Source organism: Nerophis ophidion, linkage group LG23, assembly GCF_033978795.1.
Source record: "Nerophis ophidion isolate RoL-2023_Sa linkage group LG23, RoL_Noph_v1.0, whole genome shotgun sequence".
NCBI classification, from domain to species: Eukaryota; Metazoa; Chordata; class Actinopteri; order Syngnathiformes; family Syngnathidae; genus Nerophis; species Nerophis ophidion.
In genome coordinates, this window is record NC_084633.1 from 842,501 (window position 1) to 868,824 (window position 26,324).

A 26,324-nucleotide genomic window follows, 5' to 3' on the forward strand; every position below is an offset into this window, starting at 1 on the left:
CAGACCACCAGACCGCAGTCCCCGCAACCCGCGCTGGCCGAGGAGGCAATGAGGGCCGCGCCGTACTCCCAAACCCCAACCCACTCATCCATGTGTACAGGGCCCCCAGAGTGTCTACTGTGCAGTTAAAATTAGGAGGCCAGCCGTTACAGCCGACCTCCAGTCCCTGTTGGTGTGTGTACAGTAGCATGAGTGAAATGTGTATGCTTTTGAAACTAATAATGCGATTAAAATTGGGGGACATCAAGGTCATGGTGGGTCCCAACCAAGCCGAGCCCCCCAAATCCTAAGTGTCTATAATGCAGCTAAGATTGATGGACGAGCAGGGGACAAGACAGGAGGACTGGAGTCCCATAGGAGGCGTCCTTATCCCCCCTACCATGCCTCCCTGCAGGTCAATCCCCTAAAGTCTTATATATGTGTGAGTGTGTGTGCTATAAGTAGGAGGAATAGAGGGCTCGGACATACCCCCCCTCCCCCTCCCCCAGTCCATGCAGGCGACAACAAGGAACTACGGCCAGGAGGCCACCGTCCTCCCCCACGGCCCGTGACCTACACCAGACCTCTTTAAGAAGACGCCACGAGAGTCCACCCCCTGCCAAACAAAGCCAGCACCCGCCTACCCCAACCCAGCCCTGCAGAGCCCATACCGGCAACCGAACGCAGGAAAAACCGCACAGCACCGTGCCCAATGCAAACACTGCATCCCGGCCATCCACACAGCAACGTGCCCATACGAGTCCCGGCCAGGGGACGGAGCCCCCCAATGGGGGAAGAAGCCAATGCATCCCGTCCGCACGTCAGCATTCAAACCAGCCGGCAACCCAACGCCAGCCATCACCCACAACCCCACAGGCGCGCTGACACCAATCACAGTCCCCCCACCACTCCAACCCAACACAGCAATGCCAACCACCGGTAGCACCACAGCAACCATCACCACCACCGCCCGCCCGCAGTACAAACACCCGCGGCCGACGGAGCCGAGACAAAATAAATACATTTTAAAAAAAAATAAAAAATCCGACCCCGTAAACCATAACAATGCACACCCCCTGCTACCTCCGAGGCCGCCAACAAACCGACCCCAACTCATCCACAGCCAGGCCAATCGAGCCACCGGACATCCACCCCGGACGACCAAGCACCCCAACGCACCGCCAACCACGCCCAGCGTCACAGCCCCATACAGCCGCAGACAGCTGCTGTATGGGGCTGCCTTCAGCTCTTCAGCATTGTTGGGTCAGGCATCTCGCATCTTCCGCTTCACAATACCCCATAGGTTTTCTATTGGGTTAAGGTCAGGTGAGTTTGCAGGCCAATCAAGAACAGGGATACCATGGTCCTTAAACCAGGTACTGGTAGATATGGCACTGTGTGCAGGTGCCAAGTCATGTTGGAAAATAAAATCTTCACCACCATAAAATTGGTCCGCGGCAGGCAGCATAAAGTGTTCTAAAGCTTCCTGATAGACTGCTGCATTGACCCTAGACCTCAGGAAACACAGTGGACCAACACCAGCAGATGACATAGCACTCCAGACCATTACCGATTGTGGAAATTTGACACTGGACTTCAGGCAACATGGATTCTGTGCCTCTCCTGTCTTCCTCCAGACTCTGGGACCTTGATTTCCAAAGGAGATACAAAATTTACTTTCATCTGAAAACATAACTTTGGACCACTCAGCAGCAGTCCAGTCCTTTTTGTCTTGAGCCCAGGCGAGACGCTTTTGACGTTGTCTCTTATACAAGAGTGGCTTTACACAAGGAATGCGACAGCTGAAGCCCATATCTTGCATACGTCGGTGCGTGGTGGTTCTTGAAGCACTGTCTCCAGCTGCAGTCCACTCTTTGTGGATCTCCCCCACATTTTTGAAATGGTTTTGTTTGACAATCCTCTCCAGGGCGCGGTTATCCCTCTTGCTTGTACACTTTTTTTCTACCACATCTTTGTCTTCCCTTTGCCTCTCTATTAATGTGCTTGGACACAGAGCTCTGGGAACATCCAACCTCTTTGGCAATGACCTTTTGTGTCTTGCCCTCCTTCTTTAAAGTATCAATGGTCATCTTTTGGACAGTTGTCAAGTCAGCAGTCTTCCCCATGATTGTGTGTCATACAGAATCAAAACGAGAGACCATTTAAAGGCTTTTCCACAGGTGTTTTGAGTTAGTTAGCTAATTAGAGTGTGGCACCAGGTGTCTTCAATATCTGACCTTTTCACCATATTCTAATTTTCTGAGATGTTGAATTTAGGGTTTTCATTGGTTGTCAGCTATAATCATCTCCTGTTTGGCAAAAAACACTTGAAATGTATCAGTCTGTTTGGAATGAATGTATACATTCTACAAGTTTGACTTTCTAAATGGAATTAATGAAATAAATCAACTTTTTCATGATATTCTAATAATATGACCAGCACCTGTACTTTAATGTTGCCCTGAGTAGAAATCACACAAAGTTCAACGCTATTTTTAAACTTTCATTACCAAACTTATGACAACAAATTCCAACAGGTTTTACCTCTTGTGCGACGGCACTTTTTGTACTTGAAAACAAATTAAAGTAATATCCTGTATTGTAGCCCCCAGAAGAAATCACACAAAGTTTGACGGTATTTTTAACTATTATTACCAATCTTATGATAACAAATAACGGCACAAATCCAATAGGTTTCCCCTCCCGTAAATACACTCTCGTCTCCTTGAGTGTTCGCACAACAACACTTCCTCATTCTCCGCCAATCACCGTTCCGGCATGGACAGTGTGTTTGTAACCATGGGAAAAACTGACATCAAATTTAAACCACATGAACATAGAACATTGACATAACTGGGCGATAAGGCGAAAACAATTATCACGATTATGTTTTTCCTATCATCCCATCTCGATTAATATCACTTTTTTTTAAATCATCTTTATTTAAAGCAGATTTTCCCGCACAGGATTATAGTGAGCACCGCATCCCTACAGTTTACTACTACAGTATCTAGTAACAGACACGTCCAACATGTTTGATAGAGGTAATATATGATAACAGCGGACAACTGGTGCAACAGTACAGCTAACACACACTACTGTCCGTACCCGGTTTTAGGACCCCGGTTTTGCTTCTTTTGCGGTACGTTTTCTGGGGGTAAAAGGGAAAAACTTTTTTTTCTCTCTTAAAATTTTAACTTTTTTTTTGCATGTCATCAAAAACATTCTGCAGTAAACAAAGTAGAGTTGGTGTGGTTAATAATTTAAAGACTTTTATTTCAATTTAACATTTACAAAACAACACTTTCAAATAGTCAATTCTTTGTATTCTTTAATGACTTGTACACCTCAGTGCTTCTCACAAGGGCTTTGCCAAACAAGCGGTGGCTCACATTGTGGAGGTTTTAAAACAAAATGTTTTTCTATACACAAACAAAAAAAACAGAAAGTGTCAGTCTGCCGTTTATTTAGTATATTTTATATCAGAGGAATGGAATATTTGCAGATTAATAAAAAGTCTGATTAAATAATATTTAGATATAAAAATGCCTTTTTCTGATTAAATTAGTGGGTGTGTTGATTCGCCCAGTCTGGACCTATTACGTCGATGTTCTCAGTGCCTGCAAGTCCGCATTTGGGGCAGGGTTACTGGTGAGCTGCAGCAAATAGTGAAAGTAAATGTGTTTCAACTTCTATGCTAGTGTTAGTCATATTTATTTATTCATTGTATTCCTTTGGGCTGCACTTTCAGCTTTGTAAGGGGAAGAGGCACAATGTTGATTGAACATTATTTACATTGTGACAAGCCTCACTTTCCAACGGTGGAATGGGAGGTCGTGCACACAGACACATGCACAAACAGACATATTCACAGACAAACACAGGATCACAGTCAATAAAGGTGGATTTTTCCGTGCAGGATCATACTGAGCATCATTACTTTCCAACTGCTTACTACAGCGGCAAGTTCTAAAATACATTTCGGCCATGTTTGATCAAGGAAATATGTTAACAGCTGATCACCGTGATCGAACTAAAATTAAACTCAATCAACTATCACGATCACATTATTGCCTAGCCCTACAGCAGCTGCTCGTTACAGTATGAATTGATATACAGTCGTGGTCAAAACCTTACATACACTTGTGAAGGACATAATGTCATGGCTGTCTTAAGTTTCCAATAATTTCTACAACTCTTATTTTTTTGTGATACAGTGATTGGAGCATTGTTACTTGTCCAGGGTAGGAAATGGATGGATGGATACAATGATTTGCAAATCTGTTTCAACTTATATTCACTTGAATAGACTGCAAAATTAATACATTAATGTTCGAATAGAGAAACTAATTTTGTTTGCAAATAATCATTAACTTAGAATTTAATGGCAGTGACACATTTTTGAAGTGGTATTTTTTCCCATTGTTGCTTGATGTACAGCTTACGTTGTCCAACAGTCTGGGGTCTCTGTGGTGATATTTTAGGCTCTGTAATGTGCCACACATTTTCAATGGGAGACAGGTCTGGACTACAGGCATGCCAGTCTTGTACCCGCACACTTATAGTACGAAGCCACGCTGTTGTAACATGTGCAGAATGTGTCTTGACATTGTCTTGCTGAAATAAGCAGGGGCGTCAATGAAAAAAAAAAAATTCTTGGGTGGCAACGTATGCTGCCCCAAAACCTGTATGTACCTTTCAGCATCAATGGTGCCTTCACAGATGTGCCTTGGTTCACTAATACACCCCCATACCATCACAGATACTGGCTTTTGAACTTTTTGCCTATAACAATCTGGATTGTTATTTTCCTCTTTGGTCCGGAGGACACAACGTACACAGTTTCCAAAAACAATTTTGAAATGTGGACTTGTCAGACCACAGAACACTTTTCCACTTTGCATCAGTCCATCTTAGTTGAGCTCGGGCCCAGCCAAGCCAACGGTGTTTCTGGGTGTTGTTGATAAATGGCTTTCGCTTTGCATCGTAGAGTTTTAACTTGCAATTACAGATGCAGCGACCAACTTTAGTTACAGACAGTGGTTTTCCGAAGTGTTCCTGAGCCCATATGGTGATATCCTTTACACACTGATGCAGTTCTGCCTGAGGGATCAAAGGTCACAGGCATTTAGTGTTGGTTTTCAGCCTTGCCGCTTATGTGCAGTGATTTCTCCAGATTCTTTGAACCTTTTGATATTACAGACCGTGTGTAGTGAAATCCCAAAATCTCTTGCCACAGCTGGCTGAGAAATGTTGTCCATCTGTTCCCAAACAAAGTTAAAGTTAAAAGTTAAAATACCAATGATTGTCAAACACGTGTCGAAATTATTCTCTGCATTTGACCCATCACCCTTGATCCTCCCCCTGGAAGTGAGGGGAGCAGTGAGCAGCAGCAGGAATTATTTTTGGTCATTTAACCCCCAATTCCAATCCTCGATGCTGAGTGCCAAGCAGGGAGGTAATGGGTCCCATTTTTATAGTCTTTGGTATGACTTGGCCGGGGTTTGAACTCACAACCTACCGATCTCAGGGCGGACACTCTAACCACAAGGCCTCTGAACAGGTGGCCGAGTATTAGCCTGTTCACCTGTGGGATGTTTCAAATAAGTGTTTGATGAGCATTCTTCAACTTTCTCAATCTTTTTTGCCACTTGTGCTAGCTTGTTTGATATACGTTGCATGCATCAATGTCCAAAAGAGCTAATATTTGCAAAAAATAACTAAGTTTACCAGTTCGAACGTTAAGTATCTTGTGTTTGCAGTTTATTCAATTGAATATAAGTTGAAAAGGATTTGCAAATCATTGTATTCTGTTTTTATTTACCATTTACAACTTCACTGGTTTTGAGTTTTGTAATATGACACAGCATCATTTTGTTTCTGGAACCACCGCATCGATTATACAACCTGGTTACTCAACCATGCCAAACAAACCTTGTACAACCATGCTGTTCTGTACAGACTTAGAACAACCAAATAATCCAAAATCAAGTGTGCACGGACGTGGTGCAATAAGAATTATTTTAATATCCCAAAACACCGCTTACCTGTGAGTTGCAGTTGGCTCAGACGATGGTAAACCAGTGCTGCATCCTTTGCACTCGTCCTCGCCTCGTCCCCTTCGTGTTTTCCTCCGACTTGGTGAACCAGCCAGCCGACCGGGGTTGGGCGATGCAAACAATAGCGAATCACGTTCCAGGACAACGAGCACACCAGATCCAGTTTGGTGGAGGGCAAAGCTCTGGTCAAGATGGACAGACAGGTCTCTAAACGAGGCAATGCAGCAGCATAGTCCCCCTACGAGGGAAGGGAGACAGGAGCCATTTTAGGGAAAGACTGCAAGGCTAATAAAGGCCTGAACACGACTTTAGCATCGGATTAAGTTGAGATACAAAAAGAAAAAGGGGGCAAGGGGCCTTGAGCAAGGCACCCAACCAGATAACTTTCTGGGGGATGAAAGAGTGATGACTGCTGGTGTGTTAAATCTAGGGATGTTCTGAGCAGGGATTTATGCTATCGATTCTGATCAACCGTGAGTGAGATTGCATGTTCTTAGTGTATTAATGGTGAGTGCTATTGACAGTTTAACAAATATATCACAATATTTTAACGATTTACTTATTCTCTGTAAATACATACAATTGTTTGAGCAAAACAAAGTCAATAGTACACAATACCTAAACAAAAAAACTACTATATAGTCTTCATTGAAATCAATATTTCTAGCTAACTTAGCTGCTGGCTTAGCTATTAGCGTGCCAACTCCCGCTTTTGCTCAGTGTGTAACATGTTTAGCCTCGTCCTAATACTTGATAATGACACATAAAATACTATGTAGGGGTGCACAAAAAAATTGTTTTGCATCTGAATGGTGATCCCTACTCATTCTGATCTAAATTGATTAGAATTTTTCAAAAATCTATTTAAATGATAAATAAATAAACACAGAAAAATTATACATATACTTTTTAAAAGAATCCATTTTAAAAAAGACGTTCTAAAGCCATATCAATGCAAACAGAAAGAGCTTTCGGGACATGTAACCTTAGTTTCATTGTAATTATTATACCAAATAATACATATCGAAAATGGGTTTCAATCGAGAATTGTGTTGAATTGAGCATCAATTCTGAATACAATCGTCACCCAAGAAATCGGAATCAGGTTGAATCCTCTGGTCCCAAAAGGTTCACACCCTTACTAACAAGGTACAAGAAAATGCAGTTCATTTACCGCAACGGAGGTTATTAATTTTTATTTAGGGAAGTGGCTCCACACCCTGTACGCAGATACACAATTAGTCAGCCGCGGGACTAAAAAAGAAATACATTATCAGCCAGAAGGGACCAGTGTTTGTGATGCATTGAAAGGCATTAATCGGCAATGGCGATCACATACTTTTTTCAAAGAATATCAGCCGATACGGATTGGTGGTCCGATTGATCGGCACATCCCTTTTTCGCAACAAAGTGGTGTGGCAACTGTGATGTTTAAATGCAGCAGCTAAATGTCATCTCATGCATGCAAGATGTGTAAATAACAACAAAATTGTACTTACGCGTGTACTTACAGCATTTCAAACTCACTGAGATTAAAATCTATTTTCCAAGAGCAACCTGGCCATAATGTACTTACGCGCTTGAGGTGTGCATCGGCTTGCTTGCGGTGCCTCCAGAAGGACACCGACTTCGGGGAGTGAAGCGGCGTGACAGGTTCCCAAAGGTACAGCACACGGACACAACCCCACACTGCTCCCACCCCACTGATGACCCAAACCATCAGCCACGGCAACATACAGCGCAGCCACGAGGCTATAGAGTTTGGGAGAAGACAAAAAAACACCATCAAGGCACCGGGGTGTGGAGATTCTCTCGCCATGGCTAACTTGACTCACCAAAGTCCTGTGTGGGACTTGGGAACCAAACAAGCGTCCTTGATGGCCCATGCCCTGCAGAAAGACTTGGGCTTGAAGACGTGTCAGACCCCAACAGCGAGGGCAGTGGGTTCAGAGACAGACCAAAGAAGATCAGGGCACAGAGAAGCAGGCGAGAACCATCCATCACGCCAACTGAGGAAGGAGAGTCTGGCTCGCACTTCATCTGAAAGAAAGCATGACATCGCTAATATCAGGTGAGCACGAACATTTATGAATAGGCTTGCCGAGTACAATACACTTTGCAATGATATTTAGATAAAAATGAAAAACACAAACAGATACGGCCAAAATCATCTTTGAGAAGGATAAGCAAATTAAGGACAGTCTTCAGATGGTCCTCGGTTTACGATTTTCTGTGTTCCAAAATTGAATTACTGTATTTTAAAATCCTTTCATTTTCTTAGCCTCATAACCTGGTGCGGCTAATGTATGGAATAATTCTGGTTGTGCTTAACGACCTCGAACTTCGAATACGATCAATGTATGATCCTGTATCTAATTGGTATCGGCTCGATACCTAAATTTGTGTTATCCTCCAAAACTAATTTAAAGTATCAAACAACAGAAGAATAAATGGTTATTACATTTTAACAGTAGTGTGGCAAGAACATGCTACAACAGAAAATAACCAAATATTAACAGTAAATAAACAAGTAGATTAATAATTAATTTTCTACCGCTTGTCCTTCATGATTTTGAATAGGAAATTACAATATCTTATTGCATACTTCAACAAACAAATTAGGAGCCTTTGTTTCTTTAACACTAAAAGTCTAGTATGTTCACTATTTTATTTGAAGGACAAAATTGTTCTTGGATTGCAATTAGGGCTGGGTGATACGGCCTTTTATTAATATCTTGATATTTTTAGGCCATGTCACGATACACGATATATATCTCAATATATTGCCTTAGCCTTGAATTAACACTTGATGCATATAATCACAACAGTATGATGATTCTAGGTTGTCTACATTAAAACATTATTGTTCATACTGCATTAATATATGCTAATTTGAAACTTTCATGCAGAGAGGGAAATCCCAACTAAATCAATTTACCAAAACTGTATTTATTAAACAGTTATTAAGCAGTGGCACAAGCATTCATGTAATTTCAAAACAGAAAGTGCAAGATTGTCAGAGACATTTTAAAACAAGCTGTGAGTGCACTTTTGCATGATGTCCCTAAGATGACCTATCAATACAACACTAACTTAAAGTGCACTTATCGTAAAAAACCCCACTACAATATTTCAAAACTAATAACTTGCACTTTGGTGCAGGATGTCACAAAAGATATTTCAAAAAGTGTAAAATAAAAATTAGCTGCATAATAGCAAATCAAATAATGTCTGTCCTTCACTTTGTGGTAGGTTACTACAGACGTTATCTCCTTCTGTTGTTGACTATTTTTTTCCAAACAGTGTTGATGTGGAAATGGAACACGCCTGGCTCAATTGGATCAGTGCTTGTTGCTTCGGCATTTTGTTGACTGAGGCACCGGCCGAGATGTTGACATGCGGAGTTTCAAGCACTCTTTATTCTCTCGCGGGTAACTTTTCAAATGATGCTACAAATTAACAGTGCTGCTACTTTTTGTAGCAACGCTTTTGCCGCATACTTGACATATTACGGTTGGCTGTTCGACATTTTACCGCTCGAAGCCAAACCACCGCCAGCGATGTACTCCTTGCTTTTTTTCTTGGGAACTAATTATTTTTCCTCCATTTGTTACCAGATTGGCACCTTCTCTCTCTCTCGTAGTACCACTTGCACTGCTCCGCTAGCACCACCTGCCACTGCTAACTTTACCCATGCCGCTAACTCTCTGATCCGCGAGAGCGTATGACGTTTATAGTCTTTGGTATGACTAGGCCAGGTTTTGAACTCACGACCTTCCAGTCTCAGGGCGGACACTCTAACCACAAGGCCACTGAGCAGGTAATAGTAATAAACATATATTTAATGTACCGTAAGATTTTTTGCTGATATAAAGCCAATAATAACATTTTTTGTGGTCCCTTTTAGTTAGAAAAGTATCCAAAAAAATTGAAATACATTTTGGTACCGGTACCAAAATATTGGTGTCGGGACAATCCTAGTGTAAATAGTGTGACTCAGGAAAAGTGGCCTCACCAGCTCGTCATCAAGTAATGGGGTGCCAGGGTCAGAGTCCAAACAGAATGGCGAGTACTGGAGGGGGGAGCCCGAGTCAGAGGCTGGAGGTGACATTATCGGAATTTCCTCTTTCGGCTCCATATCCTCGGACAGTGTCACTAGCTCTGAAATAAAGACAGTTCGTAATTAAGCCAAACGTGGTACACATGGCTCTTTACGTATTCATGACACGTACTGTTCCTCTGGTTGGCCATCCTGAGGGTCAGGTTCTCCTGACGGAGTCTGTGGTTGACCTGTTTCAGGTACTTAATGTAATCAATAGCTTTGGTCAACACTCCCGACTTATGCATCTGTAAAAAACCCCACACATATTCAGAGACAAAAAAAGCGAGGTGAGCATTTTTTTTATTTTGAACATAACAAAAACGCTGACCTTAACATCATTGCCCACAACCAAGTTTCTGAGCTCCACAATCTTGTCATTGATGGACGAGCGGTACCTCTTTTCAACAATGTTGTGGGTGGTTCTCCTTTCACCCTCTTTTACCACCCCTCCTTGGCACATCAGACTTCCTGTCACTGGGCTCAGCTCTCCGTTGGCAACATGTGTGTTGTGGGCAGAGCCTGATGGTACCTGTTTAAGGGTGAGCTTATCTCCCCCTCCCACCATAAAAGGAATCGCAGTCTTTTGAGGGTACTGATAGCTGTATAACGGGACTTGCAGTGTCGTGTTCTGGGGGGTTGTGGTAAAAGTGGTGATCCCTGCTGGATGTTGCATGGTTGTGAGTACCTGAGTACATTCTGGTTTAAGTGTCGTCAAAACAAGGGAATCAGTATTTAGAATTTGAGGCTGTGGAACCAGAACCTAGCCAAGGAACCCCAAAACAGAAGTTTAGGATCTGGCATCTGTAGGATTTTTAGGGACCAGCATAGTTGTGGTTACTCACAGGCTGCTGCACAGCATGGATTGCAGTGGGCGCCGTGGATATAGTCTGGATGGTTTGACCAGTGGGTGTCAGAAGGCGGTGATGCTGAAACGTCAATGGGCTCATGATACTCGGTAGCTGTGGTTGGAGCACTGGGGAACGACAAAAACAAATGAGCAAGGAAAGCACATTCAAAGAGCTTCTGTTCAATTTCTTCAAAACCTGGGAAACCAGGAGAAGGGCTTTGGGCGCAGATGACTGGGTTTGGGATAAAACGGGACTGGCCACTGTTGGAGGCAACCATCACAGCTTGGGTGGCTTGTGTCGGGATCGCTGTTGGAACCAGGGTGTGTACTGGGAATCGCTGAGTCTGCATTGGGATCGTGTGGGTCTGCACCTGCATTTTAAAACAATTTCTTTGATCAATAAAGCTTTCCTTTCAGTTTGGGCCACAGTGGAGAATATTGACATATGAGAAACTTGCTGAAAAATATACACATACTTTAACAGTCAATCAATATACTTTATCTAATCAGGTAAAAAAAACTCACTGAGAATAAAATCTCTTTTCCAAAAGTGACCTGGCCAAGAGGGCAGCTTGACAACGTTACATAAATTATACATAACAAAAACAGCAGCAGTCACACGCCACAGTTAAGAGTGTACATTACTTACAACATTAATATAAAAACATGTGATGGGTCAAAAAATTATAAAATGTTTAAATAAAAACAAATCAAATCAAATACAATGCTCAAAATAACTGGTTTCTTTATCCTTTAAAATGGGCTGAAATTCCCCAAAAGGGATCAGCTCAGGTAACCTCAGATCCTTTTGAAAGCCATTCAAAGACCATGGAGCAACATATCTGAAGGGTTTTTTTGTCCAAGATGTGTGTTTGTTCTAGGAACAAACATGTTAAGGATGTCCTGCAACCTTAAGCCAGAGCGACCGCAGTCTCTACACATGTAAGGACATAACTAAGGGGAAAGCAGAGCAAGAAGTGATTTATATATAAAAACCATCCATCAAGAAAATCTTGGAACAGAAAAAAATGGACAGTTTGCCGTTGCACATTAAGTGCAATGGTGGACAAGGTTGCCACAACCAGTAATAAACTAACAGAAGCTTTGAAAGTGGTGATCCTAATCAAGCATTTCCTAATTTCTCAGGAAAAACAAGACTTGTTTCTAAAGAAAAAAAATAATGTTCAATGTGATATTTGGAAAGACAAGTTCTCATCAATAACAATCCCTAAGTACTTACCGGTATATGTCATGACCTTTTCAAGTTCAACCCAATGAGCAGTTGATCTTTTTGGAATGTTCAATGGCAGTCGGAGAAAAACATCACCATAAATGTATGTATATATACAGTATTTAGCGCTAGTCGAAGCTGAGTCAGCTGGGACTGAACATCATCAAAAGCTCACTCCAAGAGCTCAAACAGTTTGCGCTACAGCTGGGGATGAACAATATACAGTATATGACTGCGTCATCTTCATAAAACAAGACGTTGCATTCGACACATTACTGCAAGATACCTGTGGTGGTTGGGGCGTGGTTATGGGCGTAGTCACCATGGTGTCAGAGCAATTTGCTTTGATATATGATTTTCTATAAAAAGGCTCCAAAATGTATTCATACATTTAAAACAAATCTGTTATGAATAAGTATTATTTTCTTAATAGTTTTGCCATATTTTCACGTGTTGGTACTTTTTGTACAATGTACTTTGTAGAGATTTTTTCAAGTGTTTCCAGACTAATAACTTTTTTCTAAATGAAAAACAACTAGCAACAAATGTAGCATCTTCTTACGGTGTTATTATAGTATGTACTCGTGTTTAGAGACTTCTTCTGCCTCTTGATGTCTCTGACAAAAGATGCTAGCTGCAGGGAGCATGACGTCACACTTGATTGGCGCTGTTGCTCTAATTGGACTTTCTCTGCCTAAAAGCCGCCACTGTCCTCTTAATATTTGCGCATTTGTAGATGGATGTATATCTGCAATAAATATAAAAATCACGTCCAGATCGCAGTTATGCTGATAATGCTCCAGTTTTTCCCATGGCTGCAAACTGTGCGTGCCTGAAAGGTGATTGGCGGAGAATGAGGAAGTATTATTGCGAGTTCGGGAAAGCGCGGAATCACGAGACTAAAAGTGTTTGAACTTGAGGTAAAACGTGTTGGAATTTGTTATCATAAGTTTGGTAATAAAAGTTAAAAATAGCGTTGGACTTTGTGTTTTCTTCTGGGCATTGCGGAGCAGTTAAATGAACACTTAGCGTCTAACAATCTATGTGAAACCTTTCAATCCGGTTTCAGGGCAAATCACTCCACGGAGACAGCCCTCGCAAAAATGACTAATGATCTATTGCTAACGATGGATTCTGATGCGTCATCTATGTTGCTGCTCCTCGATCTTAGCGCTGCTTTCGATACCGTCGATCATATTTTATTAGAACGTATCAAAACACGAATTGGTATGTCAGACTTAGCCCTGTCTTGGTTTAACTCTTATCTTACTGATAGGATGCAGTGTGTCTCCCATAACAATGTGACCTCTGACTACGTTAAGGTAACGTGTGGAGTTCCCCAGGGTTCGGTCCTTGGCCCTGCACTCTTCAGCATCTACATGCTGCCGCTAGGTGACATCATACGTAAATACGGTATTAGCTTTCACTGTTATGCTGATGACACCCAACTCTACATGCCCCTAAAGCTGACCAACACGCCGGATTGTAGTCAGCTGGAGGCGTGTCTTAATGAAATTAAACAATGGATGTCCGCTAACTTTTTGCAACTCAACGCCAAAAAAACGGAAATGCTGATTATCGGTCCTGCTAGACACCGAACTCTATTTAATAATACAACTCTAACATTTGACAACCAAACAATTAAACAAGGCGACACGGTAAAGAATCTGGGTATTATCTTCGACCCAACTCTCTCCTTTGAGGCACACATTAAAAGCGTTACTAAAACGGCCTTCTTTCATCTCCGTAACATCGCTAAAATTCGCTCCATTCTGTCCACTAAAGACGCTGAGATCATTATCCATGCGTTTGTTACGTCTCGCCTCGACTACTGTAACGTATTATTTTCGGGTCTCCCCATGTCTAGCATTAAAAGATTACAGTTGGTACAAAATGCGGCTGCTAGACTTTTGACAAGAACAAGAAAGTTTGATCACATTACGCCTGTACTGGCTCACCTGCACTGGCTTCCTGTGCACTTAAGATGTGACTTTAAGGTTTTACTACTTACGTATAAAATACTACACGGTCTAGCTCCATCTTATCTTGCCGATTGTATTGTACCATATGTCCCGGCAAGAAATCTGCGTTCAAAGGACTCCGGCTTATTAGTGATTCCCAAAGCCCAAAAAAAGTCTGCGGGCTATAGAGCATTTTCCGTTCGGGCTCCAGTACTCTGGAATACCCTCCCGGTAACAGTTCGCGATGCCACCTCAGTAGAAGCATTTAAGTCTCACCTTAAAACTCATTTGTATACTCTAGCCTTTAAATAGACCTCCTTTTTAGACCAGTTGATCTGCCGTTTCTTTTCTTTTTCTTCTATGTCCCACTCTCCCGTGTGGAGGGGGTCCGGTCCGATCCGGTGGCCATGTACTGCTCGCCTGTGTATCGGCTGGGGACATCTCTGCGCTGCTGGTCCGCCTACGCTTGGGATGGTTTCCTGCTGGCTCCGCTGTGAACGGGACTCTCGCTGCTGTGTCTTGGATCCTCTTTGGACTGGACTCTCGCGACTGTGTTGTATCCATTGTGGATTGAACTTTCACAGTATCCTGTTAGATCCGCTCGACATCCATTGCTTTCCTCCTCTCTAAGGTTCTCATAGTCATCATTGTCACCGACGTCCCACTGGGTCATAATTGTCACCAATGTCCCACTGGGTGTGAGTTTTCCTTGCCCTTATATGGGCCTACCGAGGATGTCGTGGTGGTTTGTGCAGCCCTTTGAGACACTAGTGATTTAGGGCTATATAAGTAAACATTGATTGATTGATTGATTACTTTAATTTGTTTTCAAGTAAAAAAAAACCAAAAAGCTATATTTTCAAGGTGTGGCGGTAATAGACAATGCCGTGACATCAAAGGGAAACCCTGCATTACCACAGAGATTATTTACATAGATGGAAAACAGGAAAGGACCTAATGTGGAACCCTGAGGTACACCCTTTAACACGGGAGGAAAGACAAAGAGGACTTGGCAAACTGGGTTATATCGGACATGCTACTGTATTAGAAAAGCACTTTACAGTATGCTGAGGTAGGCCAGTCCTGTGTAGTCCGTCGGCCAAAATGATATAGTCGACTGTATCAAATGCTTTTGACAAGTCGATAAATAAAGCTGAACAATATTTTTTGCAATTCAGTGTCTCAATCATGTCATTCACAACATTAATAACACTAATTATGGTGCTGTCTATTTCTAAAACCTCATTGTTGTTGAGAAAGCAGATCATAGGTGTCCAAGAATTCTTTAAGCTGTTCACTAACAAACTTTTCAAGAACTTGAACTTTAAGGCACTGATGAACTAAAACAAGCATTTCTCGACTTCAAAGATGTCACGTGTATGAAATGCACAAACCTGGATGGTAGGCTGAGCCATCGGTTGGGGTTGGATGGGTTGGACCACTGGGGGTCGTGGCTGAAGCGGTGGGGGGCTGCGGGTCACATGCTGCTGCCCTGTGGATGCTGTGGCAGGGGTCTGAGTAGGGGAGAGAGAAGGCGGGAGCGACCCGGACCTGGGTGACAGCGACTGGGGGGCAGAGAGGCCAGCGTTGGGGAATTGTGGGACGACTGGGGTTGATGATTGGGGAGTCTGAGCGTTTTGATTGGCGGGTCGAGGAGCGGTGCTGAGAGAGCCAGAGATGGCCATCGGCTCCTCAAACAGGTCTGGGAAGTCGCCCTTGACATACTGGAGCATCTCTGAGGAAATGGGCAAATTAATAAAAATGTAAATATGCTGACATCCTAATAAAGATACATATACATTCCAACATGAACACGCAATCAATCATCAAGTTAAGGCATTCTATATAATTTATAAACATCATGTTCAAGTTTTCTTGTTTATTTTCTTTGAAGTCTGCTAATTTGAGCTAAATCTTTACATACTAATAAAGTTAGTATTATTTGCAGATGATACAACGGCATTTTGTTCAGGAGAGAACACACAGAAGCTATTATAAATAATAAGAGAAGAAATTAACAAATTAAAAAGATGGTGTGACAAAAACAGACCATCTTTGAATCTCAGTAAGACTAAAATAATGCTATTTGGTAACGGTAGAAGAGAAACTATATCACAAATACAAATAGACGAAGTAAATCTTGAAAGGGTAAAAGAAAACACATAACAGATGTGTATTAATAGATGATACATTGAATTGTAAAGCTCATGTAAAAAAATATACAATGTAAAGCAGCAAGAAACACATCAATAATGAATAAAGCGTAACATGTTCTAGACCAAAAATCACTTAATATTCTCTAATGCTCACTAGTGTTACAGAGTTATTGTGTAGAAATACAGGGAAACCACTTCCAATATGTGCTTCATTCACTAACTGTGTTACAAAAAAGATCATACATAATATAAGATACATAATGTTGGATATAGAGAACTTTTTTTTTTTATATTAAATTACAATTATTGAAATTCAATGATTTGGTGCATTTGCAAACAGCTAAAATGATGTACAAAGCAAACTATAACATGCTACGAATGTAAAACAATTCTTCTCAACAAAAGAGGAGAAATATAACCTTAGAGGAAAATCTAATTTAAAATATGTGTATGCTCGTACAACACTTAAAACCATGAGCATATCTGTATGTGGAATTAAATTATGGAACGGATTAAGCAAAGAAATCCAACAAAGCACCAATATGATTCAGTTTAAGAGACTGTTCAAACTACAAGTATTCTCAAAGTACACAGAACAAGAATTATGATGAACATCTTGAACCCTTTCTTTTTTTTATTGACACAAAGATTATGTATTTAATATTTGTATGCTTACTATGGTATATTATTTTTGTATTATTTATTTGTTCACTGATCTGTTACAGAGAACAAGGAAATTGGATAAAATTGCTATGGTATGAAATGAGGTAGGATTAAATAAGCTCTGCATCTTCCTACTCCTTTTCGGACGTCCTGTATTGAAACAACTGGAACTGTGCGATACATTACATTGTATCGTATGCATATTCCAAATAAACTGGAACTGAACTGAACTGAAGTACTAAGGCTGTGAGCAATGTGTGGTTTAATTTCGATTATTAGGTTGACCATTCGGTTCAAAATCGTTTTTCAACTAAAACAAAACGTTTAGTAACAAATGGTGCTGATTCCATGATGAACTACATTCCTCAATTACCGAGACCAGTGTTTTTCAACCTTTTTTGAGCCAAGGCACATGTGCGTTGAAAAAATCCCGTGGCACATCACCATCAGAAATCATTAAAAAACGAAACTCAGTTGACAGTAAAAAGTCGTTGTCGCAAGTGTTAGATAGAAATTTAAACCATAACCAACCATGCATCACTATAGCTCTTGTCTCAAAATAGTTGTAGTGTCACGACCAGTCACATCACGACGTGACTTATTTTAAGTTTTTTGCTGTTTTCCTGTGTGTAGTGTTGTAATTCTTGTGTAGCGCTCCTATTTTGGTGGCTTTTTGTCTTTTTTTGGTATTTTTCTGTAGCAGTTTCATGTGTTCCTTTGAGCGATATTTCCCGCATCTACTTTGTTTTGGCAATCAAGAATATTTCAGTTGTTTTCATCCTTCTTTGTTGGGACATTGTTCATTGTCAAGTCATGTTAAGTTGTACATTGTTGATGCCATCTTTGCTCCACAGGAAGTCTTTGCTGTCGTCCAGCATTCTGTTTTTGTTTCCTCTGCAGCCAGTTCAGTTTTAGTTTCATTCTGCATAGCCATTCTTAAGCTTCAATACATTTTCTTAGGGGCAGTCACCTTTTGTTTATTTTTGGTTTAAGCATTAGACACCTTTTGTACCTGCACACTGCCTCCCGCTGTTTCCGACATCTACAAAGGAATTAGCTACCGGCTGCCACCTACTGATATGGAAGAGTATTAAACGGTTACTCCGCCAAGTTTTAGACAGCACCGGCACTCTACAACACATAATTTGCAGAGTATATTTACTGGTTTGCTAAAAATATTTTGAACACAATTATGTGAAATTAGATCATCTGCCACAGCATACCAGACAGTATCTCACGTGTGCCGTGACACAGTGGTTAAAAAACACTGAACTAGATCACATGTGCAGATCACACTGTTACTTGTAGGTATAAAACTTGGCAAGGAACCAATACAATTGTGCTTACTAATTAATGTCCTTGGGTGAAACGGAAAAGCGTTGGCGAATCAGATGGGGCCAAGGGTGTCTAGATAGAGCCTAGGAGCGTGGAGGCCGTTAACAAGCAGGAAGATAAGACGGGACACCCCAGCGAAGTGTGCAGACTGGCCTTGAACACAGACAGCTTGTGATCGCGGCCTTGAAAAAGGATGTGTTCCTTTTTTGTTGATTATGGCCAAGACTGACAAGCGCAGTCGTAAAACTGCAATATGAACGCTGTAGTTACTCTTGTCGTGCTGATGGAGTTGAAACAGTAAGGTGCAAAATGTTGCAGCAGCACGGAACCCAGATTGAAATTTCTGGACCTGCAGTTTTAACCTGAAAGAACAAAACCAACCTGCCACATTTATCTGGTGAACAGTACTTTACCAAAGTCAAATGCCACCATTACTTGGCAGGGTTTCCGCTACATGTTATTTATCGTAGCGCACCACCACGGCAATGTCAAAGCCGCCACACCTAAAAATTAGTTGTTTATTTAATCATAAAAACTAATTTAGGCAATACATTGTAAGAATAGATGTATATATATATATATATATATATATATATATATATATATATATATATACATATATTATATTATATATATATGTGTATACGTATATTAGGGGTGTAATGGTATATATATATATATATATATATATATATATATATATATATATATATATATATATATATATATATATATATATATATAATAGGGGTGTAACGGTACACAAACATTTCGGTTCGGTACATACCTCGGTTTAGATGTCACGGTTTGATTCATTTTCAGTACAGTAAGAAAACAACAAAATATAATTTTTTGGGTTATTTATTTACCAAATTTGCAAAATCTACCACCAAAAATATTTTTCTTAGTGGAATATTTGATGTGAAGTAATCTGAACCTTGGATAGGTCAATAATTCATAATAACATCGATTCTGATTCAATATTATGTTTTGAGCAATGACAGTTTGAAAGAAAAAAAAAAGCTTTGTTTTTTTAGTCAACATTGTAACTTTTTCTAAATTGTTCAAGTTTTTTTATTTCACTTTTGTTATGTTATTGTTTATTTTAATAGTATTTTTAGAATGTGCCATGGGCCTTTAAAACATTAGCTGTGGGCCACAAATGGCCTCCGGGGCACACTTTTGACACCCCTGCTACAGATAATAAAAAATTAAATCTGATAAATCAATGGATAAAAAGGAGAGCCTGGAGACGCATGCGCGTTTAATCATAACTCTCTCGCTCTCTGCCCCTCCCTCACTAATGCTGCTGCTGCACGCACAATTTGTTTTGTTTTTAACCCCTTAACCATAACTCAAAATGCCGAACATTTGAGGCATTTAAGAAACTCCGCCCGGACAGCCCCGCAAAAGAAGAAATGTCCGGTGAAAAGAGGACAAATGGTCAGTCTATCCTAGCCCGATCGCTGGTAGCACCGGACATGTCCTCTTTTATATCCAATCCACTTTATTTGTATAGCACATTTAAACAACAAAATGTTTCTAAAGTGCTGCACAACAATATCAAAAACAACATTCAAATACTATCCTGAGCTCCACCAATGACTGAATAAAAAAAAATAATAATAAATAAATACATATAAAACCAATATCAAATAAATATGATTAAAAACTATTTTAAGGGTGAAACCAATTAAAACAGTGAATAGAAATCAACATTTTAAAACACAGAGAGCAACAGAGGACCACACAACTCACATAGTGTTAAAAGCCAGAGAATAAAAATGGGTCTAAAGACAAGACTTAAAACACTCCACTGTGGGAGCAGTTCGAATATGGAGGGGCAGAGTGTTCCAGAGCTTAGGGCCGACCACAGAGAAGGCCCTGTCTCCCCTAGTTTTAAGTCTGGTCTACGGCACCACGAGCTGGAGCTGGCTCTCGGATCTCAGAGCGCGGGCAGGACTGTTTCTTTTTTTGCTTTTTCTAGCATGCTAGCAGCGACCGGGCTAGAATAGACTGACCATACGTCCTCTTTTCACCGGACATGTCCTCTTTTGCGGAGCTGTCAGGGCATAGTTTCTTAAATGCCTCAAATGTCCGGCATTTTGAGTATTGTCTACACTACTTAATATGTCCGTGTGGAAACTTGTTCGGTACACCTCCGCACCGAACTGAAACCCCCTTACCAAAACTGTTCAATACAAATACACGTACCGTTACACATATATATAAACATACTTGTCGGTCACAAAAAAACATTCATGAAGTTTGGTTCTTTTATGAATTTATTATGGGTCTATTGAAAATGTGACAAAATTGCTGGGTCAAAAGTACAGCAATGTTAATATTTGGTTACATGTCCCTAGGCAAGTTTTAGTGCAATAAGGCGCTTTTAGTAGCCATCCACAGGCTTCTGGCAAGCTCCTGGTTGAATTTTTGACCACTCCTCTTGACAAATTTGGTGCAGTTCAGCTAAATTTGTTGGTTTTCTGACATGGATTTGCTTCTTCAGCATTGTCCACATGTTTAAGTCAGGACTTTGGGAAGGCCATTGTAAAACCTTAATTCAAGCCTGATTTAGCCATTCCTTTGCCACTTTTGACGTGTGTTTGGGGTCATTGTCCTGTTGGAACAACCAACCCAAGACCCACCCTACGGGCTGATGATTATAGGTTTTCTTGACGAATTTGGAGGTAAAACTCCCTTTTCATTGTCCCATTTAAAGCACCAGTTCCATTGGCAGCAAAACAGGCCCACAGCATAATACTACCACCCCATGCTTGACAGTAGGGGTGGTGTTCCTGGGATTAAGGGCCTCCTCTTTTCTCCTCCAAACATATTGCTGGGTATTGTGGCCAAAAAGCTCAATTTTTGTTTCATCTGACCACAGAACTTTCCTCCAAAAAGGTCTGATCTTTGTCCATGTAATGTTAGATGAAACAAAAATGTAGCTGTTTGGCCACAAGCTTGTGGATGGCTACCAAAAGCGCCTAATTGCAGTGAAACTTGCCAAGGGGCATGCAACCAAATATCAACATTACTGTATGTATACTTTTGACCCAGCAGATTTGGTGATATTTTCAGGAGACCCATAATAAATTCATAAAAGAACCAAAAACTTCATGAATGTTTTTAGTGACCAACAAGTATGTGCTCCAATCACTCTATCACAAAACAAAAAGAGTTGTAGAAATGATTGGAAACTCAATACAGCCATGACATTATATGTTCTTTACAAGTGTATGTAAACTTTTGATCGCGACTGTACATGTTTTGGTCGGAAGAAACCGGTAGTTACGAAGCAAGGTTTGTAGCATGAAGAAACACACTCAATAGGATCAAAAGGAAGGACATGCTAACAACCAATCTGGTCACAGTATCAATTATCATTAGTTGGTTGCACCATCTTCTTATCTCACTTTTGATTCTCTGCATGGGCTGAGAAAACAAACTGTGATATATTGTCTCAGGTTTTGTTGTTTTTTATGCAGACAGTGCGACATCTTCTAATCTAATCTCTCGGTTAAACTTGGGTTAACTAGCAGCTTCCCAATATACGCTGTGTAGTGTTCAATAGCTTATACACTACTGCCATATAGTGTCTCAAAACTGACTGCAACTACCTTAATTTGTATTATACAACAGAAGCTAAAAGTGGTGCTGCAAAAAGCGATGAAATTGTTGCCAAAACTGGAAAAGTCACCTTGACAATGTGACAGTTTTTTAAGTTGTTTTTTTTTTTTAAACGGACTGTCGTCAGACAAATGCGGTCCGCAAATTATGCAATGTCCTCGTCTCCACCAAAAGCAGTAATACAACAAACCTACAAACCCCGTTTCCATATGAGTTGGGAAATTGTGTTAGATGTAAATATAAACGGAATACAATAATTTTCAAATAATTTTCAACCCATATTCAGTTGAATATGCTACAATGACAACATATTTGATGTTTAAACTGATAAACATTTTTTTTTTCAAATAATCATTAACTTTAGAATTTGATGCCAGCAACATGTGACAAAAACGTTGGGAAAGGTGGCTATAAATACCTATAAAGTTGAGGAATGCGCATCAAACACATATGGAACATCCCACAGGTGTGCAGGCTAATTGGGAACGGGTGGGTGCCATGATTGGGTATAAAAGCAGCTTCCATGAAATGCTAAGTAATTCACAAACAAGGATGGGGTGAGGGTCACCACTTCGTAAGCAAATTGTTGAACAGTTTTAGAACAACATTTCTAAACGAGCTATTGCTAAGAATTTAGGGATTTTACCATCTACGGTCCGTAAAATCATCAGAAAGTTCAGAGAATCTGGAGAAATCACTGCACGTAAGCGATGATATTATGTACGTTTGATCCCTCAGGCGGTACTGCATCAAAAACCGACATCAGTGTGTAAAGGATATCACCACATGGGCTAAGGAACACTTCAGAAAACCACTGTCAGTAACTACAACAGGTCGCCGCATCTGTAAGACCAAGTTAAAACTCTACTATGCAAAGCCAAACTCATTCATCAACAATATCCTGAAACGCCGCCAGCTTGGTTGGGCCCGAGCTCACCTAAGATGGACTGATGCAAAGAGTAAAGCTGTTCTGTGGTCTGACGACTCCACATTTCAAATTATATTTGGAAACAGAGGACGTGGTGTCCTCCAGAACAAAGAGGAAAATAACCATTCGGATTGTTATAGGCGCAAAGTTCAAAAGCCCGCATTTGTGATGGTATGGGGGTGTATTAGTGCCCAAGGCATGGGTAACTTGCACATCGGTGAAGGCACCAATAATGCTGAAAGGTACATACAGGTTTTGGAACAACATATGTTTTCATCCAAGCAACGTTATCATGGACGCCCCTGCTTATTTCGGGAAGACAAGTTTTGCAATAGCGTGGCTTTGTTAAAAAAGAGTGCGGGTACTTTCCTGGCATGCCTGCAGTCCAGACCTGTCTCCCATCGAAAATGTGTGGCGCATTATGAAGCGTAAAATACGACAGCGGAGACCCTGGACTGTTGAACGACTGAAGCTCTACATAAAACAAGAATGGGAAAAAATTCCACTTTCAAAGCTTCAACAATTAGTTTCCTCAGTTCCCAAAGGTTTATTGAATGTTGTCAAAAGAAAAAGTGATGTAACACAGTTGTGAACATGTCCTTTCCCAACTACTTTGGCACGTGTTGCAGCCATGAAATTTTAAGTCAATTATTATTTGCAAAAAATAAAAATAAAGTTTATGAGTTTGAACATCAAATATCTTGTCTTTGTAGTGCATTCAATTGAATATGGGTTGAAAATGATTTGCAAATAACTGTATTCCGTTTATATTTACATCTAACACAATTTCCAAACTCATATAGAAACGGGGTTTGTATTTTACCACCGGAGCCACACTCATTCTATCAGGCCACCAGAAAACTTCTCCATTGATCAATAGGACCCTGGTATGTTAGAATTGTATTACTGTATTTATTGGCAGGCTTAGCTATGTCAAATAAAAAAGATAAATAATTATCTATATTGGTTAATATTAAAAAAAAAAGTATATCTTGATACAGTTTTCAACCCAGCCCTACTTGCGATTGGCCCTGCTACTTTTTGTTAGCCTGTCAGTGAGCTGGTCCATTAGACACTAGCATTAAGCCAGCAGCATTAAGGCCAATCTTCATCCCGAACACTATAAATTCTGGACTATAAGACGCTACTTTTTTCCTATCTTTTGAACCCTGCTGCTTATAAATCAGGGGAGCTAATTTACAGATTTTTCTTTGCTGACGGCTATAATACAAATAGTTGTTTGTGCTCTGCTGCCGTCTTTTGGACGAGTTCGCTCACTGCAGGTCCTGCAGTGCCCTTATGTTTAGAGCCTTCAACCGGAAGTACAAGTGCCGTTCCGTCTTCTAGTCATTCATAGCGTTTTTACTCATCTGTTTTCTTCATTCATCACTCCAAGCAACGTTTGTAAGTTTTACAATATAACTAAAACTATTTATACTTAACCGTCCCAAGTGTGGTGTCTGCAGGAGTGTTTTCTGCATATATGTACAGGTTATCCTAATGTAATCAAGCTAGCGTCGTTGGCATTAGTTAATATGCTAACACGTTTACAAGTCTCTGGGTTAGCATTGTTAACTTCCAATGACATTATTTTTATATTGTTTCAGTTTCACAAATTCCTCATTAAATTCCCCTAAACGTCACCGTGGAGTTATTAAGTCTGTTTCGCTGATTGGAGAGCTAGTTTACGCAGCGAGTGGGCTTATAACCATGACTTCTGATTTACTGCCGTGTTGCAGACACCGTTTGGAAACAATTAAGTTATGTAAATAAACATTTACAAAATAATTAAGTTGAAATAAGTAATTAAACAACACGGCTAATACATGTAAAAAATAGTTTTTCCTTCGAAAATTTGGTGGGTGCGGCTTATATACTCTGCTCTATAGTCAAGAAAATACAGTAATTGTAGGCATTATTGCTTTTCTTCAGTTTATTCCAAATTGCTAATCCTTCATGTGTGCGCACTTCATGGGAATATTTATGTACTTTCCTTTGTGTGCTTGGTTTTATAGTGACGTCATTGTGGAGAATATAAATAAACCACCTCCAGCTCTAATTTAAAGGACTGTTTACATATTTGAAAAACTTTTTTCCAACATTAAAGCAGGGTAGAGTATAGTGCAGTCTGTGTTACATTTAGCAGCAACAATTGGAAAATAGAGCACAATAATATAATTAAATTAATCATTAAGTCATAAATATGATGTACAGTTGTGAACAAAAGTTTACATATACTTGTAAAGAACATAATGTCATGGCTGTCTTGAATTTCCAATCATTTCTACAACTCTTATTTTTTTGTGATAAAGTGATTGGAGCACGTTTGTCACAAAAACATTCACGAAGTTTGGTTCTTTTATGAATTTACTATGGGTCTACCGAAAATGTAACCGAATCTGCTGGGTCAAAAGTATATACAAAGCAATGTTAATATTTGGTTACATGTCCCTTGGCAAGTTTCACTGCAATAAGGCCCTTTTTGGTAGCCATCCACAAGCTTCTGGTTGAATTATTGACCGATCCTCTTGGTGCAGTTCAGCTAAATTAGTTGGTTTTCTGACAGACTTGTTTCGTCAGCATTGTCATAGACCCAACCTCCGGGCTGATGATTTTCAGTTGTCCTGAAGAATTTGGAGGTAATCCTCCTTTTTCATTGTCCCATTTACTCTCTGTAAAGCACCAGTTCCATTGGCAGCAAAACAGGCCCAGAGCATAATACTAACATCATCATGCTTGACGTTAGGAATGGTGTTAGTGGGATTAAAGGCCTCACCTTTTCTCCTCCAAACATGTTGCTGGGTATTGTGGCCAAAGAAGCTCAATTTTTGTTTCATCTGTCCACAGAACTTTCCTCTAGAGGGTCTTATCTTTGTCCGTATGATGTCAAACACAGGTGTAGCAAACACAGAACTTTTGACCCTGCAGATTTAGTCACATTTTAAAGGCCTACTGAAATGAAATGTTCTTATTTAAACGGGGATAGCAGGTCCATTCTATGTGTCATACTTGATCATTTCGCGATATTGCCATATTTTGAAAGGGTTTGCAACTTTTAGTCGCTAATAAAAAAGCCTTGCCTTTACCGGGAGTAGCAGACGATGTGCGCGTGACGTCACCGGTGTGAGGGCTCCTCACATCCTCACATTGTTTATAATGTGAGCCACCAGCAGCAAGAGTAATTCGGACCGAGAAAGCGACAATTTCCCCGTTAATTTGAGCGAGGATGAAATATTTGTGAATGAGAATATTGATGGTGAAGGACGAGAAAGAAAAAAATAAATAAAAAACTAAAAAAGCGACGGCGCCGGGCAGCGGCAGTGTGAGCGTTTCAGATGTAATTAGACACATTTACTAGGATAATTCTGGAAGATCCCTTATCTGCTTATTTTTTTAATAGTGTTTTAGTGAGATTGTAAAGACATACCTC

General features: G+C 40.5%; 1 protein-coding gene across 2 annotated transcripts in view; it reads right to left on the minus strand.

The window, feature by feature from the left end:
• Positions 1 to 26,324, minus strand: part of srebf2 (sterol regulatory element binding transcription factor 2) — an 88,317-nt gene that overhangs the window by 56,043 nt on the left and 5,950 nt on the right. For both annotated transcript variants that reach the window (XM_061884800.1, XM_061884798.1), the window contains 9 exons: positions 15,574 to 15,914; positions 11,184 to 11,358; positions 10,983 to 11,113; positions 10,469 to 10,900; positions 10,271 to 10,385; positions 10,054 to 10,199; positions 7,874 to 8,078; positions 7,615 to 7,790; positions 6,027 to 6,276 (listed from right to left, as the gene is read on the minus strand). In XM_061884800.1, the coding sequence (XP_061740784.1) occupies positions 6,027 to 6,276; positions 7,615 to 7,790; positions 7,874 to 8,078; positions 10,054 to 10,199; positions 10,271 to 10,385; positions 10,469 to 10,900; positions 10,983 to 11,113; positions 11,184 to 11,358; positions 15,574 to 15,914 (1,971 nt within the window). The remainder of the gene's footprint in view (positions 1 to 6,026; positions 6,277 to 7,614; positions 7,791 to 7,873; positions 8,079 to 10,053; positions 10,200 to 10,270; positions 10,386 to 10,468; positions 10,901 to 10,982; positions 11,114 to 11,183; positions 11,359 to 15,573; positions 15,915 to 26,324) is intronic.